General features: G+C 41.2%; 1 protein-coding gene across 1 annotated transcript in view; it reads left to right on the top strand.

Moving 5' to 3' along the window:
• LOC103104304 (mucin-2-like) overlaps positions 1-7,665 on the top strand; it is a 70,489-nt gene extending 62,824 nt beyond the window's left edge. Inside the window, exons 7-14 of the mRNA XM_007483275.3 lie at positions 1-59; positions 1,111-1,265; positions 3,084-3,146; positions 3,264-3,429; positions 5,596-5,757; positions 5,999-6,096; positions 6,358-6,437; positions 7,280-7,665. Of these exons, the coding sequence (XP_007483337.2) occupies positions 1-59; positions 1,111-1,265; positions 3,084-3,146; positions 3,264-3,429; positions 5,596-5,757; positions 5,999-6,096; positions 6,358-6,437; positions 7,280-7,321 (825 nt within the window). The 3' untranslated portion in view covers positions 7,322-7,665. The remainder of the gene's footprint in view (positions 60-1,110; positions 1,266-3,083; positions 3,147-3,263; positions 3,430-5,595; positions 5,758-5,998; positions 6,097-6,357; positions 6,438-7,279) is intronic.
• The last annotated feature ends 6,825 nt before the right edge of the window (positions 7,666-14,490 follow it).

The following is a 14,490-nucleotide window of genomic DNA, read 5'->3' as shown; positions in this document are numbered from 1 at the left end:
ATGGCTGAAATTTACAAAAACATCCCAAACTATGTTGGTGTGAAGATCACGAACATTTTGTAAGTATTTGTAACCATCTGAGATGCAGAGCCTGAAGGGTGGGAAGTTCCATGGTATGGGCCCCTTATTAGTCTGTAGTGTTCTTCCCTCCTCACCTCAGCATCCTTTAAGGATGAATCAATCAGTCAACAAGGCCATACTTTGCTTGCTGAAGATATGAGGAAAAAACAAAAATTGTTCCTGCCTAGAACTAGCTAACATTCTTCTTATAAGGGATACAATATGTAAAGCAATAGGTAAATATAAGAGTGGGAGTAAGGTAACTTTAGAAAAGAAATCACTAGCAGCTGGAGATGGGTAGGAGGCCAGGGAGATCAGGGGACTCCTTCCTGCAGAAGGTAGTGTTTGAGTTTTGAAGGAAGCTAGGGCTCTAAGAGACAGAGGTGAAATCAGAGAGCATTGGGGACAGTAGAGCAAAGACCCATTGATAGGAAATGGAATATTGTGTTTAAGGAATAGCAAAAAGGTCAGTATAGGTGGGCTGTATAGTACATGGTAAGGAGTAACATGTAAAAAGACTGGAAAAATAAGGACCAGTTGTAAAGATCTTTAAGTGCCAAAAAGGAGTTTATTATTTTATTTTGGAGAGTAAATAGGGAGTTACTAAAATTTATTGAGTAGGGAGATGACATGGACAGAATTCAACTTGAGGCAAATTATTTTGATAGTTCTGTAGAGGATGAATTGGAAAAGATTTAAGGCACAGAGAACAATTAGAAGCCTATTAGAAATCTAGACTAGAGATGATGAAGGTCTGAGCTGGTGGGAAGTGGCCCTGTAAGTGGACAGAAGAGAGTGTATCAGAGACAGAAAACAAAACAAGATTTGGCAACTGGAGTGAGTGAGAAGGAGGATTGCTACGTCTAAAGAAAGGGTGGCTATGAGTCTGAATTCTGGATGACACCTGGGTAGCTGGTGATCCAGGTTGTACCTGATCTCCATTAGGGGAAGTTCCCTCCAGGGAGGAGACTTGGCGGGTTCCCATTACTCATCCCACGCCCCTACCCCCAGGCATTGAGGAGATGATGATCTTGTCACTTCTTTTCTCAGTGAAGGCAGTATAGTGGTGGAACATGAGGTGATCTTGTCGACCAATTTTACTCCAAATTTCAAAACTGAATTGGAGGCTGTCACACAGAAGGTACAGGAAACAATTAAAAAAGTAACTACGGAGCAAGTAGACAATGGCAGCACAAACTGCAGTGGTAAGTGCCCCATCTCACCCCCCACTTACCCAATTTTGCTTCTTATTGCTCCCTTCTATATATGATGTACCAACTGCCTCTATTCCTGCCTTTGTGCCCAATTGGGTTAGTATTTACGTCTGAAAGGGCCTCCATTTCCCTTTGTATTGAGTGAATTTTTACCCCTCTTTTAAAAGCCAATTCAAGAGCCTCTTCCCCCAGAAAATCCTGACATTGGGTTCTCCATTCCTACCAAACTTATCCCCTACCTCAGACCTCAAAGATGTAAGACTTTTTAAATAATGAACAATTTCAAGTATTTGCTATTTCTCTATGTGTTTTTACTTCCCTAGCACTTTAAATTCTAGGAGGCTACCATCTTCTCCAGCACTTAAGCCCAGAGTTCTTTACATTTCCTTTTGGATCCTGGATCTTTTGGATCCAGACCTGTGATTTCATCAGTGGAGGGAACTCCCAGTGTAGAAACCCCTTCTCCCGACGCAGATTCTCATCACCTTTGTGAAGTGGTCTTAGAGAGGCCCTTGGGTCCCCGAGAAGTTGTGACTCCCCATGGTTTCATATGTATTGTTTCATTCAATCTTTTGCACTCAGTAGGCAATTAATAAATATCTATTAAATGGTATTGAATCAGGGCAGCTAGGTGGCTTAGGGGATAGAGCACCAAAACTAGAATAGGGAGAACCTGGGTTTAAATTTGACCAAATAGACACCTGCTAGACAAAGCACTTAACCCTACCTCCCTAGCACTTGCCACTCTTTTGTCTTAGAACTGATACTAAGAGAGAAGGAAAGGGTTTAAACTATAAATAAATAATTTTAATTGAATCTCCTGAGGTAGAAAGGAGGAGATCCTACAGGAAGCCTTTTGTACTTTCCTATGGTCCCTACTATTTCAGACAGAGTGGAAGAAGGCAAGATGTAGTCCCAACTGGACAGTCATTAAGTTCTAACTAGGGTTGTTGACTTTGAGGAACTGGAATCAGAAATATGGGAAGGAAAGAACATTTTTTAAGTACATACTATGTGCCTGGCATTGTGCTAAGCACTTTGCATCTCATTTGGTCTTCGCAATAACCCTGGAAGGTAGGTACTATTATTATCCCCATTTTACAGATGAGGAAATTGAGGCAGAAAATAAGGGACTTGCTCACAGTCAGATAGCTAGGAAGTCCGAGTCTAGAGCTGAACCCAGATCTTCCTAACTTCAGGTCTAAGACTCTATGCTAAGCTGCTTCTAAAAAGAAGAGATAGTAGGTGCAAATTAAAGATATTGTTGTTTAGTCATTTTTCAGTCATGTCTTGCTCCTTGAGACTCCTTTTAGGGTTTTCTTGGCAAAGATACTAGAATGGTTTGTCATTTCCTTCTCCAGTTCATTTTACTGGTGAGGAAGAAAACTGAGGCAAAGAGGGTTAAGTGACTTACCCAGGGTCACCTATCTAGTGAAAGTCTGAGGCCAGACTTGAACTCAGAAAGACCTTCCTGACCCCACCCTGGCACTCTATCTGCTGTACCATCCTGCTGTAGAGATATTATAGCCTGACTTGAATCAGGACATAAGCATTTTCCAGGTCACTAGTAGCCAGTGTCCAGATAAGAGGAGGAATTGTGGGAAAGGCCTGGTGGAGCTAACAAAGTAGGAGAAAATGGTTCTAAGCATAATTAATGGAATTAAATTATGTAAAAAGCCCAAGAAGGAGAGAATTTCTGAGGGCTGAGACTATAGGTTCTAAAGAGCAAGAGTAGGAAGCCCACATTCCCCACTTTAGGAGAGGAGCCCTGAGACAAGGAAAGATTTATTCTTGATTTTACTTTCACAGGATTCTGTTTCAATCCCAATAGGACAACAGTGAGTGACCCAGTATTTCTGTACGATCCTGAAGGTAAGTAAGCCTAAAGAATAAAGAAGAGGCTGGGGTTAGGATGGGATATGGAGCCCACCCTTGGGGAAGAATTCCTCTTCATGATTATTTATTGCCTTGAATTTCTTTTACCCTTAGTGGAATGCAAAAACAAAGTTAGAGATGAATTTAAGAAATTCTTCTTCATTGACTACCAGAATGGGGAACCACAATGCATTAGCAAATGCATGCCTAACTTCAAGTCCTCAATAGACTGCCACCAGGGAAAGTGTCAGCTGGAGCCTTGGACTGGGCCTCGATGCTTGTGAGTCCCTCCTAATAGCCTCCCAACTTCTAGCCCTCCCTGTCTGAACCCCCCTTGGCCTGGATTCCTGAACTAGTTTTCTCTCTATCCCTTTAAGGAACATCTAGGTAGGCTAAAATCTGAGATCCTCACCTCTTACTGGTGAAAGCGCCCTCTGCCTGCCTGCCTGCCTGCCTTCCTAACTTGCCTGCAGGGAGCTGTTAAAAAGAGTTCACTTTCTTGGAGTGATCCCATTCAGAATAGAAGGGGCAGCCACCAGTCAAATGTAAAGGACACATGCTCACAAAGAAGAAAAGAGCACAAAACCCAAATCACCCTAACATAAAAGCGAAGACATTATCAGCTGCTGCCAGCGATGTGCCATGAGCCAGCTTTAACTCCTTGGGAGAACCAATGGTTAAATTTTCAGTATGAGCATTTGTACCTTAGAAATGGCAATGCTACATACAAATCGGGGTTTGGTTTACTGTTTTGCGGATTCTCTAGACTTAAGAAAATGAAAAGAATGCAGATTTAACTTAAAACTATGTGCAGGCAGCTAGTTGACACAGTAGATAGAATGCCAAGTCTGGAGCCAAGAAAACTGTTCAAATCTGACTTCAGGCCATCCCTAGCTGCGAGACCCTGGGCAAGTCCCTTAACCCCGTCTGCTTAGCCTTTGCCTTTCTGTCTTAGAGCTGTTACTAGGGCAGGAGGTAAGGGTTTAAAAAACCAACCAACCAACTATGTATGCAGACATTTTCCCCCCAGAAAGCCAAGTTGTTAAACATTTCCCAGTATACCCCAGTGGACTTCAGGGAATGAAGTCATGATGAATGGAGACTAATAATGAAGTGTTTCATATCTATTATCTCATCTGAGCCTCACAACACCCCTGGTCACATCTTTCCTAAAAAAGGCACCAGATAGGAGGCAAGTCACTGGAAGGACTAGCATGAGTAGTTGAGGGAGGTTTCTGGGAGAGAGGAGCATTGAGTAAATCTGAAGAGGGGAAGAGCAGGATCTGACATAGAAAGTTGGGGAGGGTGTCCTTTATGTGGTGGTGGATTGGAAATAAATAGGGAAAATGAAAAAGTGTTTTGTTTTGTTTGTGTAGTGTGCTGGAGTATCCAGAGAGGAGTTCAGGTTGGGGGAGCAATTAGTGGTGGATTTTTAATATGTGATGAAAACTATAGGCACCCCATAAGTAGACTAATTCTCTACCCTAACCTTTTCTTACAAGGCTGCTGAGGAATAGCCTCTTGGGAGCAAGAGACTATCAGAACTCTAAGAGAGGCAGGAGAGTTCACCTGAGGAAGCAGCTATTGTGTGTGAGAACAAAGGCACTCCTTTCTCTCCCACTCTCCCGTAGTCTACAGACTATAGATTAAATCAGAAAGATGCAAAGCCTCTAGGCTAGTGTTCCAAAACTGGGCTTTATGCTATGATTACTGAGCTAATTTTATTCACTGGAGGGAGGGCAAGAAGTCACATGAGACCTCTTTGAGGCAGAGCAATGCAACTAGCATTGTTGAGTCATTCCTAAGTGTTTTCCCTTATCATGGGTGTCCCTGTGGGAGCAGAAATATACCCTTGTAGTTGGAAACAGATTACATGATTTCAGCTATTGGTTCTTCTATTATCTTTTTGAGCAACTCTGTATAGTCATTTAATTTGTCTAAGTCTCAGTTTTCTTGTCTGTATAATAAGATGAATGGACTATATGACCTTGCCTCCAGGGTGACTTCTAGTTCTAGATTTTATGATCAATAAGTCCTGGGCATTGAGTTATCCTGTAAATCATTTGAGGTATTGGATACAGAAAACACCAAGGGATTTAGGCCCTGAGGATTCTGTCATGCCAATTGCATTATCTTTAGAACCCTTCCTGTATCAGAAGAAGTCAGACTCTAAAACAAGACACCCAGATAGTCCTAGGCCCATTTTCTTTGAAGCTAAATTCCATCCCTACTCTAGCTCATTGTCTCCTTCATCTTTCCTGGAGCTCCTTGACCAGTCCCTTATCTTCTCTATCCTAGCTCATAGAACCAACACACATCTTAATTTCTTCGTAGTCCTTTCTCCATTAGATGAAAGAGTCAGTTCTGAAGACTGAGTAGAGTTAGAAGAAAGAGTCCATGATCTTAATTGAAATCTTTTTCTTCTCCCTTTACTATCATCCAACAGCTGTTTCAACACAGACACACATTGGTACAGAGGAGAAACCTGTACCCTCAGCACCAGTAAGAACCTGGTGTATGGGCTGGTGGGAGCCTTAGGTGTAGTGGTGTTGGTCACCATTGTCACCCTCACTGCCTTCATGTACCGTTCCCAGAAGAAGACCCAAAGGTAAACCATCTCTATTTCTATTATATCTATGTCCCAGACTCACCTTTGGCCTTGTAATTCTTTATATCCTCAGGGTGGCCATTGAGGATTAGGAGGAAAGATGCTCTGAAGAAAGTCATAGCTAGATTGGATGTTCCTCAGGCCATTTCCCCAATGGACCATTTCTCTGAATACTATAGGCACTGTGCTGAGCCCCTAGTTCTGATGGGGGTGGGAGTCATTCAAGTATTTTTGTCAATAGGCAAAAGGCCAAGCTGGATCAAGCATATAAATGGCATGAAGAGGATGGAGGACCAGCCCCCGGGAGCTTCCAGAACATAGGCTTTGACATCTATGACGGTATCAGCAACTCTCCTTGGGTTCATAGTGACTGGAGGGAGGCACTTGTGAGGAACATGGGAAGGCTCTGAGGTCTCAGGGTATGAGGGAGGGAATGAAATTCCCAATTCTAAAACTCTGGGCCCCATACAGCTTCTGAGATTGTATTGCCATCAAGAGGGTGGGAGAGTAAAGCACTTGGCAAGATGGGGGAGAGAAATATAAGAGAAAAATCTATCTTCCCAACCATGCTATCTTTCTCCCTACTTTCCCTCCCTCTAGAACAAGAGAATTCCCTTCAAATGGATTCCATCTACAGTAATTTCCAGCCCTCCTTGGGTCACGTTGATCCTGAAAAGAAGGTAACAAGGAACATTTCTCTAGGCCTAAATTCCCTGACAGACTTTTCAGGCCAAGCAGGACAGTCCCTAGGTTATGGCAAATTGGGGCAGCAACTCTAGACCCTGATCACTAAGGGACCCCCATGCTTCTGGCATTTGACAATTACTCAGAAAAGGTGGATTTTGGAGAGAAGGTGGCCCTCAGGAACCCCAAGATCTGACATACACCATTATCTCATGATACCCTCATATCACCAAGATTAAGAGGAAGGACTGCCTTTTCCCCATTCCCACCCCAATGTACAAATTTACTCAGATTGCATCTTGGCCTATCTTTAGGTATCTGTCCCTTCAAGGTTGCTTTTGTCATTATTGTTATGATATTTAACCTATTAACTCATCTGAGCCTCACAACACCCCTGGTCACATCTTTCCTTAAAAAGGCACCAGATAGGAGGCAAGTCACTGGAAGGACTAGCATAAGAAGTTGAGGGAAGTTTCTGGGAGAGAGGAGGAAAAAATGGAGGGAGGATGATAGTGGAGAACATAGGAAAGAAAGCATATGATATGCTTCCCATTCTCCTAAGGTAGGCCCCTGGGTTAAGGTTAAATAAAAAAGAAATTCTGATATTTTGACAAAGAAATTCTGATATTCAGCTAGGTGGATGGGCCAAAAATGCCTAGTTATTTTAAGGCAGATCTGATTAGTTCACTGGTTCAGATCTTACCACTACTTAAATTTCCACCCTAGAGTCTATGAGAAGGGTCACCCCTAATTTCTAGCATTTCTATTGCCCTCACTTCTCTCTACTCTCAACATCTTCCAGTAGCTTTGCACCCACATAGATACCTTCTTTTTCTAGATCCATATCCAAAGGCCACAGGTTGTAATGACCTCAGTCTGAGCAATAACACGTCAGCACAGGGAGGAAAGCTAAAGCTGAAGAATACCTGAAGGTGCAACCCTGCATGGAGACAAGAGTGGCTTCAGCTGTAACTGCCAAGGAAACCAGAAGTGCCAAATTCTCAGTTAGCAAGTGGAGAAACAGAGGCCTAGGCTTTGCTGATGTGAGATTTTGTATGCAAATTGCTTTGTAAATCACAAGTGCTATAGAAATTTGATCTGTTGTTATTATTATTATTACTACTACTACTGTTATTATTGTTTGTTATTATTATGGTATTCTTGACCTCCAATGATGACAGGAGCCTCCGATGGCATACAGAGGAGAAAGCTCTGAAGTAAAGACATCATTATACTCATGGCTGACTTCTGACACTAAGGGGCTGGTTCTCACAGGGTGAAGCTTTTCTTACCTACCCAGTTTTAGCAAAACAGACAATTCACATAAACTAACACACATAAATCAGACATGTACTTAAATCTTTCTCTACATATGAACAAGCATATACACTATACACAGGATCGGGGGATTAATGCTATAAGATAGTCCTGAACTATAGGAAGCATTTGACTACAAAAGGGGACCCCATTTCTTTTGGTTTGACCCAAGACCCCTTGGAAACATGGAGTACATTAGGCAGCTGGCTAAATAACTGCTTGAGTTCTTATCTTTCAGGTAGGGGCCTTGGAAGTAAAGTTGATACAGAATCAGTCTGGTCAGTAATGACAGAATCTAGTGTGACATGGAAATCACTTTAAAAGACTGATATATATTAATTTAAGGTTGCCAAGGAATTCAGCTATGTAATTCCTAAATGAAAACTCAAGTCAGCAGTCAACCTTTTATGGAGTTTTTAATTACAAACAGGAGGAAGAAAGGTATTAGAGAGAGAAAGAGAGAGAGAGAGTGAGAGAGAAAGGGGAGAGAAGGGAATAGGGCTTAAATACCCCCTCTGCTTAGGCTGGGCCAAAGTTCCAAGCCCTTAGATGGCTGAGGCAAAGAAAAGAGATCAGTCCCTATAACTCACGTGACCAAAATGGAGAAACAGTCTCAGGGGCCTCCACCTCCAGCCTCCTTCAGAGCAAGCCCTCCTCTCAGACCTCTCCAAGAGCTCTCCCTCCAGGACCTCTCTCCTCTCAGACTCCTTCAGAGCAAAACCTCTCAGAGCAAAACCTCCTCCCCCTCTCCTCAGACCCCGCTATCTTTAAGGAAACCATCTAAGTCCCCTCCCCTCAGTTCTCACATCTACCAATCACTGTCGATGTCTCCCCTGTGCCAATGGTGGCTCTAGCTTAACCCAGGACCGCCCAGATGTCTGTTTCCTTTGCACATGTCTGTTGAAGGTCATTTTCTCAAATAATTAAATCTTGATCCTTTGCTGCAGCCCTTCCTAAATCCTGTTACTCTGAGTAGGGTGGAGATTGTAGTTTCCAAGACCTGGTTCTGTCATTCCAAGTATCTCTATTGTATCAATTCTAAAATCAATCATGACTCAAAGAACTTCCTGTTCTATGCTTAAGCATAGGTCAAAGCCCTTTCCATTGTTTAGCAAAAGGTTTCTGTCTTAAAGTAGTCTTAAGTAGGGAGGAGAAGGATCCTCCCATGCCAAGGAGTTTCACATTCTAATAGAGTTCTTACTATTGTAGGAAAGTATGAAATTTCCCAATGGGGAAATTTCCAACATTCTTAAGTCTAAGAAATTTTAAGGTTTACACTAGTATCTCTTCTAGAACCCAGGACCATCTGCCCAAAACCACATAGAATGGCAAGACCAAAATTCAAACTTCACCCTCCTGACTTCTTGATGCCTCCTAAAAACTGGGGAAAAGATGTCCTTACCTTAGGATTAGAGCAACTTACTTCCTTCTGCTAAGTCACAGTCAAAGCAGTCCCAGAGCTAGATATCTGGTCTCCCCTTTATAGGACATTGTAGCCCCCTTACTTCCATGATCAATATGCTCATCATCACCTCCCATATTCCAGTGAAACAGACCCATCTGTGGTTCTCCTCCCCTCCTATCTTCTCTCAGGTGACAGCTTATCTGCTAGGTTCTCCTCCCTCTCCACCTCTGCATTATAGGATTTGGGGACTAGAAAATAAGCCTAATATTTTAAAGAACAGCCCCACTCATTGAACTTTTCCATTCAAAATATTCTGGCCACCAAGAATTCCTTAGGAACCACCTCTGCATTATAGGATTTGGGGACTAGAAAATAAGCCTAATATTTTAAAGAACAGCCCCACTCATTGAACTTTTCCATTCAAAATATTCTGGCCACCAAGAATTCCTTAGGAACCAAAGCACACATATTCCCTTGACTCTCCTCACAAATATACTTAGAGACTCCAGACCACTGGAGAATACAATCTTTGCTCTTTGAGAGAGACCCAATGGTGCCCTGAGGTTTCTACGTTATTTTTGTTATTGCTTTCCCATTCTTATCATTTCTAATAGAATTGGTGTCAAGGGATTTATTGAATCATCAAAACAGTAATTGGTGTTTATGGTTACAAAGTTCTTTCACAACTGTTAATATAGATTGAGTTATATAATACCCTTGTGAGGACATATTTCAGTTTATCTAGAGAAATAAAATCTAAAGTTACATAGTTCATCAGAGGCAGAGACAGGACTCAAGCTAGTTGTCTTCTAACTTCAGGGCTAATGTTTTTCTTCTCAACTATTATATACTATTACTTCTCTTACAATGGATATGTCAGTCACGTTTTACCACACACCATGCTAACAGATAGATCCATTTCCCAAGTTTCTCCCTCACAGAACACTCCCACTGAAACCTTAACTTCAAAACCAAACCAAACCAAAACTTTACTCTGCTGCTCCCCAGTGGTCTCCTTGGAATCATCACACACACACAAAGAACATTCACCCTGCCCATCTCAGATGGCCCGGTTCTCTTGGACAGCTCCCTGTATAGTTCCTCTGGGGCCCCTACTAGGTCTCCAGCCCCAAAGATCCCTTTTGGCTTCATTCCCATTCATTATTTCATTTGCCTCCCAAACCTTCAGCTTCTAGAATTGGGCCAAGTCCATGGTGACGTCTACTTTCCTCTATTCCAAAGGCTAAACTGGGAAGCTAGGAATATATGATATTGGGCCAGTTCTAAGGGAGTTACTGAGACCCAGCAGGATTCATTACTATTTATTAACAATTCTCTCTTCAACCATATTAACCCCTCAATACTATCTTCTTCTCCTTCCTTCTTTCCATTTACCTACCCCTACCTCATCACCTGCTGTCATGACCTGGACTCTGAGTCTTTCGGGCTAGACATGATGTTACTCTTTAAATAAAGCAGTGAGTCTCAGAGTTTCCAGCTTTATTTATACTCACTCTACATAATCACATTTATAACAAGTAAAAGGCTTTTTATCACCAGTTACTTTGTGTTCTGGGGAAGATCCATAGATCAAGATTACTTGCAAAGAGTCAGCTCTTATCTCAATCAGTGCCTCTTTTCTCTTTGTGGAGAAGCAAGAAGTAATGGCCGGAAACATCTACTGAACATGGATGGGTTGGAAGGTAATAAACATAAATGTCTACTATGTACCAGGCACTATACTAAGCTCTTTACAAATATTACCTCATTTGATCCTCACAACAACCTTATGACGTAGGTGTGTGGAAAAATGTAGACTCCAATATAATTCTCTCCTTTTCCCTTACTGGAAAAACAATAGCCCCAAGACCAAGTACTAACACAAGTCTGAAAATGCATTAAGACTACAGGATCTTCTTGTTTTACACCAGTCTTGCCTCTCTTCAACCTTAGAGAAACTGATAAACTCAGTAATTCACCAAATGAGACAAACACTATCATTTTCTCTTCCTTTTTCAAGACTGAAGAGCTCAGGTGCAAGAATATATTCTTGGTGAAGAGGCAGCAGAGACAAGACAAAGGGAACCCTTAGGAATTCCTAGCATTGAAAACCACTATCTTGGCATGACCTAGAAGGGAGCTATAGCAACTGCCTCCTTTTATTCTGGGATCTTATTCAACAGGACTCATAGATTTAAAAAAGACTATATAGGTCAGTGATGGTGAACTTTTTAGAGACTGAATGACCAAACTGCAACCCTCACATCACATATGAGACTCCCACCTTACCCCAGACAGGAGAGGAAGGAAGCACCACATTGGGTTGCTGGGCAGAGGGGCAGGTGACATAAGAAATGTCCTCAGATGCACCTAGAAAGGGGGAAGGGAGCAGCCCTCTCTGGCACACTCTAGCACATGTGCCATAGGTTCACCTTATGGTTATAAGTCAACTATTTCAACCTCATTTTATAGATGGAGAAAATAAGGCTCAGAATGGCTAGTAAATACCCAAGGTCACATAGGGGCTAACGTCCAAAGGCTCAGGCTGTTGACATCACTTTCTTGTTCTCTGAGTATGAAACAACCTTGTTGACCAGATCCATTTCCATATACATAACATGTCCATGAATGCTAAGTACCATTGTATCCCTGCTGTATATTTTTGCTGTCTTTGAGCAAAATAACTTCCTCCCCCTTTGTTAATTGTTTAATAACTTGTGATTCATTGAATTTATTTTGTCCTAACAATGAATCTGAACTAAGAGAATGCTGGCATTAGGCCTCTCTAACAGGAAAAATGATCGGCTGTGAAGAAAGGATGAGAAAGACTAGATAGGGACTAGTTCTGTATAGAGAAAAGTAGCCCTGACAGCTATAATGTCTTCTATAAATACATTATGAAGATCTTAATAGAAGACTTCCATGCAAAGTAAACTCAGCAATTCTGTTTTCTATAGTTTATTCTTTTCCTATTAGTTGTTGTCCAAGTCTTTTTTGAAAAACCCTACCTCTGTAAACTCAAGAATAAATATCTGCCCATATCTGGGTCAAAAGATCTAGAGTTAACAATGTTCTATTGTCCTAAGTCATGCCAGGACAAGTGACATATCCTTCCTCCAATAGCTCTAAAATATGCACAACCTCATGGAGAGTAGCCTGGGGTTTACCTTCTTCTGCTGTTAACCCTTTTAATAAGGAGGGGAAAGGATAGCTTTCTTTATGATGCCATTTTTGTCCCAGGTCATAGGCTCCTGACCCCTCAAAGAGGTCTGTCTGCCTTTGTAGGATCTTTCCCCTAGCCAAGATTTTGTCCTATAATCCAACTTGTGTGGTTGTGCACACTTTTACAGTTTAAATGATTTCAAGAGATTGAATAATGTCAGTTAATTGATTAAATCAGTTCACTGGTTAGGCCAGAATCATAACCAATGAAATGGAGCTGTGGGACCTTGGACAAATCATTTAGCCTCTGTCTACCTCAGTTTCTTCATCTCTAAAAATATGGATAAGAATAAGATCTGCCTCCCAGAGTTGTTGTGGGGAAAAGATGAGATAACATTTATGAAGCACTTTGCAGCCCTTTAAGTGCTCTATAAATATATTTTGTTAGCTAACAGTATAACGGGGAACATGGTTTTGAACAGAAAAGGAAGCCTGCCTTCACTGGGTGTGAAGGAAAGAATCTCCAGGGAATGCTAGCAACTTACTACTGAAGCTACATATCTTCATCTGAAGACTCATGATGCTAGAATTAGATGTTAACTTAGAACAAGAGATAGAGGAAAACGCAGTTAAGCTTCATGAAAGAGCAAATGAATATGCTTTAAGCAAAATTATCTAGACAACATGAAGTGAGTTGTGTTGAAATTAGGACTCCTGGAGGGGCAGTAGCTACTGAGACCCCCTGGGGAGGGAAGATGGTTGTGACTTCAGGATAAGAATGTCGGGATCTCAGACAATGAAGTACTATTCCCCACCAGTCTTCTTCAGACCAGGACAACATACCACTTAATCTCTCAAGCCTTTGACTGCTAAATTTTAGCTAAATTAAATTAAAACTTATGTGCTTTTGGAGCTTCTTGATTTTCATGCTTCTTTAAAAAATTTTATTTCCTTCATTTTACATTCCATTTTTTGGGAGGGAAAAAAACAATCTACCTTTGGCTCAGCAGCCCCGCCTAGAGGCCAGATCTTACAGTTGGAATGAGAGTCTCTAGAATAGATGTAACATTTAAAAAAAAAATAATAAAATAAAATAACTCAGGCTAGGAAGAAGAAATGACCTGATTTAGTTGTTGATTCCTTCTTAGAGGAATTCCCTCACAAAACTATTCTTCTAAAGTCTCCTATGAAGATCTCTTTGATCCATATTTAAACTTGAAGAGAAAAGGGGAACTGCTTTTAGGGACTTTATTTCTGGTTCAAGGCTTATCAATCAACACATATTAAGTGCCTACTATGTGCCAGGCCCTATAGAGGCTGGGGACACACACAAAAAAAGGAAAAGATATTTGCTGTTTTCAAGGAGTTTATAAATCTCTCCTTTCTTGGCATTTAGGTCTCTTGCCTCCACCAATTCTAATATAAGACCTATAGCAGGGGTTCTTTACCTGAGCCCTAGGAACTTGTTTTTATTTATTTTTTAAAATTTTAATTAATTAATTAAGAAAATTGTTCCTGGTTTCATGACTAATGTTCTTTCCCTCTCCTCCTTCCACCCCCTCCAGTAGCCAACAAGCAATTCCTACCTTGACAGTGATCAAGACCTATTTCCATATTATTGATATTTACACTAGGGTGATCATTTAGAGTCTAGATCCCCAATCATATATTCCCATCAACCCATGTGATCAAGCAGTTGTTTTTCTTCTGTGTTTCTACTCCCACAGTTCTTTCTATGAATGTGGATAGTGTTCTTATAAATCTCTCAGAATTGTCCTGGATCATTGCATTGCTGCTAATAGAGAAGTCCATTACATTTAGTTGTACCACAATGTATCAGTCTCTGTGTAAAATGTTCTCCTGGTTCTGCTCCTTTCACTCTGCATCAATTCCTGGAGGTCGTTCTAGTTCACATTGAATTAGGAACTTATTTTTAAACAATATTTTAATAATTGTTTCACATAATCCGTTTCCTATGTATTATGTTTTGTGCTGTTGAAAATATTCTGAGAAAGGAACCACAAGTTTCCCTGGATTCACAAAAGGGTCTATGGCACAAAAAAAGTTAAGAACCATCAGAAGGTGTAAAGGTCAAAGACCACATACTCCCAGTCTCCAATCCTACCTCTGAAGTGGCTAATGATCCAGAGGAAGGAGTGGATGGT

Source organism: Monodelphis domestica, chromosome 2 (genome assembly GCF_027887165.1).
Source record: "Monodelphis domestica isolate mMonDom1 chromosome 2, mMonDom1.pri, whole genome shotgun sequence".
NCBI classification, from domain to species: domain Eukaryota; kingdom Metazoa; phylum Chordata; class Mammalia; order Didelphimorphia; family Didelphidae; genus Monodelphis; species Monodelphis domestica.
The sequence above is the reverse complement of the archived record's forward strand: the minus strand, read 5'-3'. Positions and strand labels throughout refer to the sequence as shown.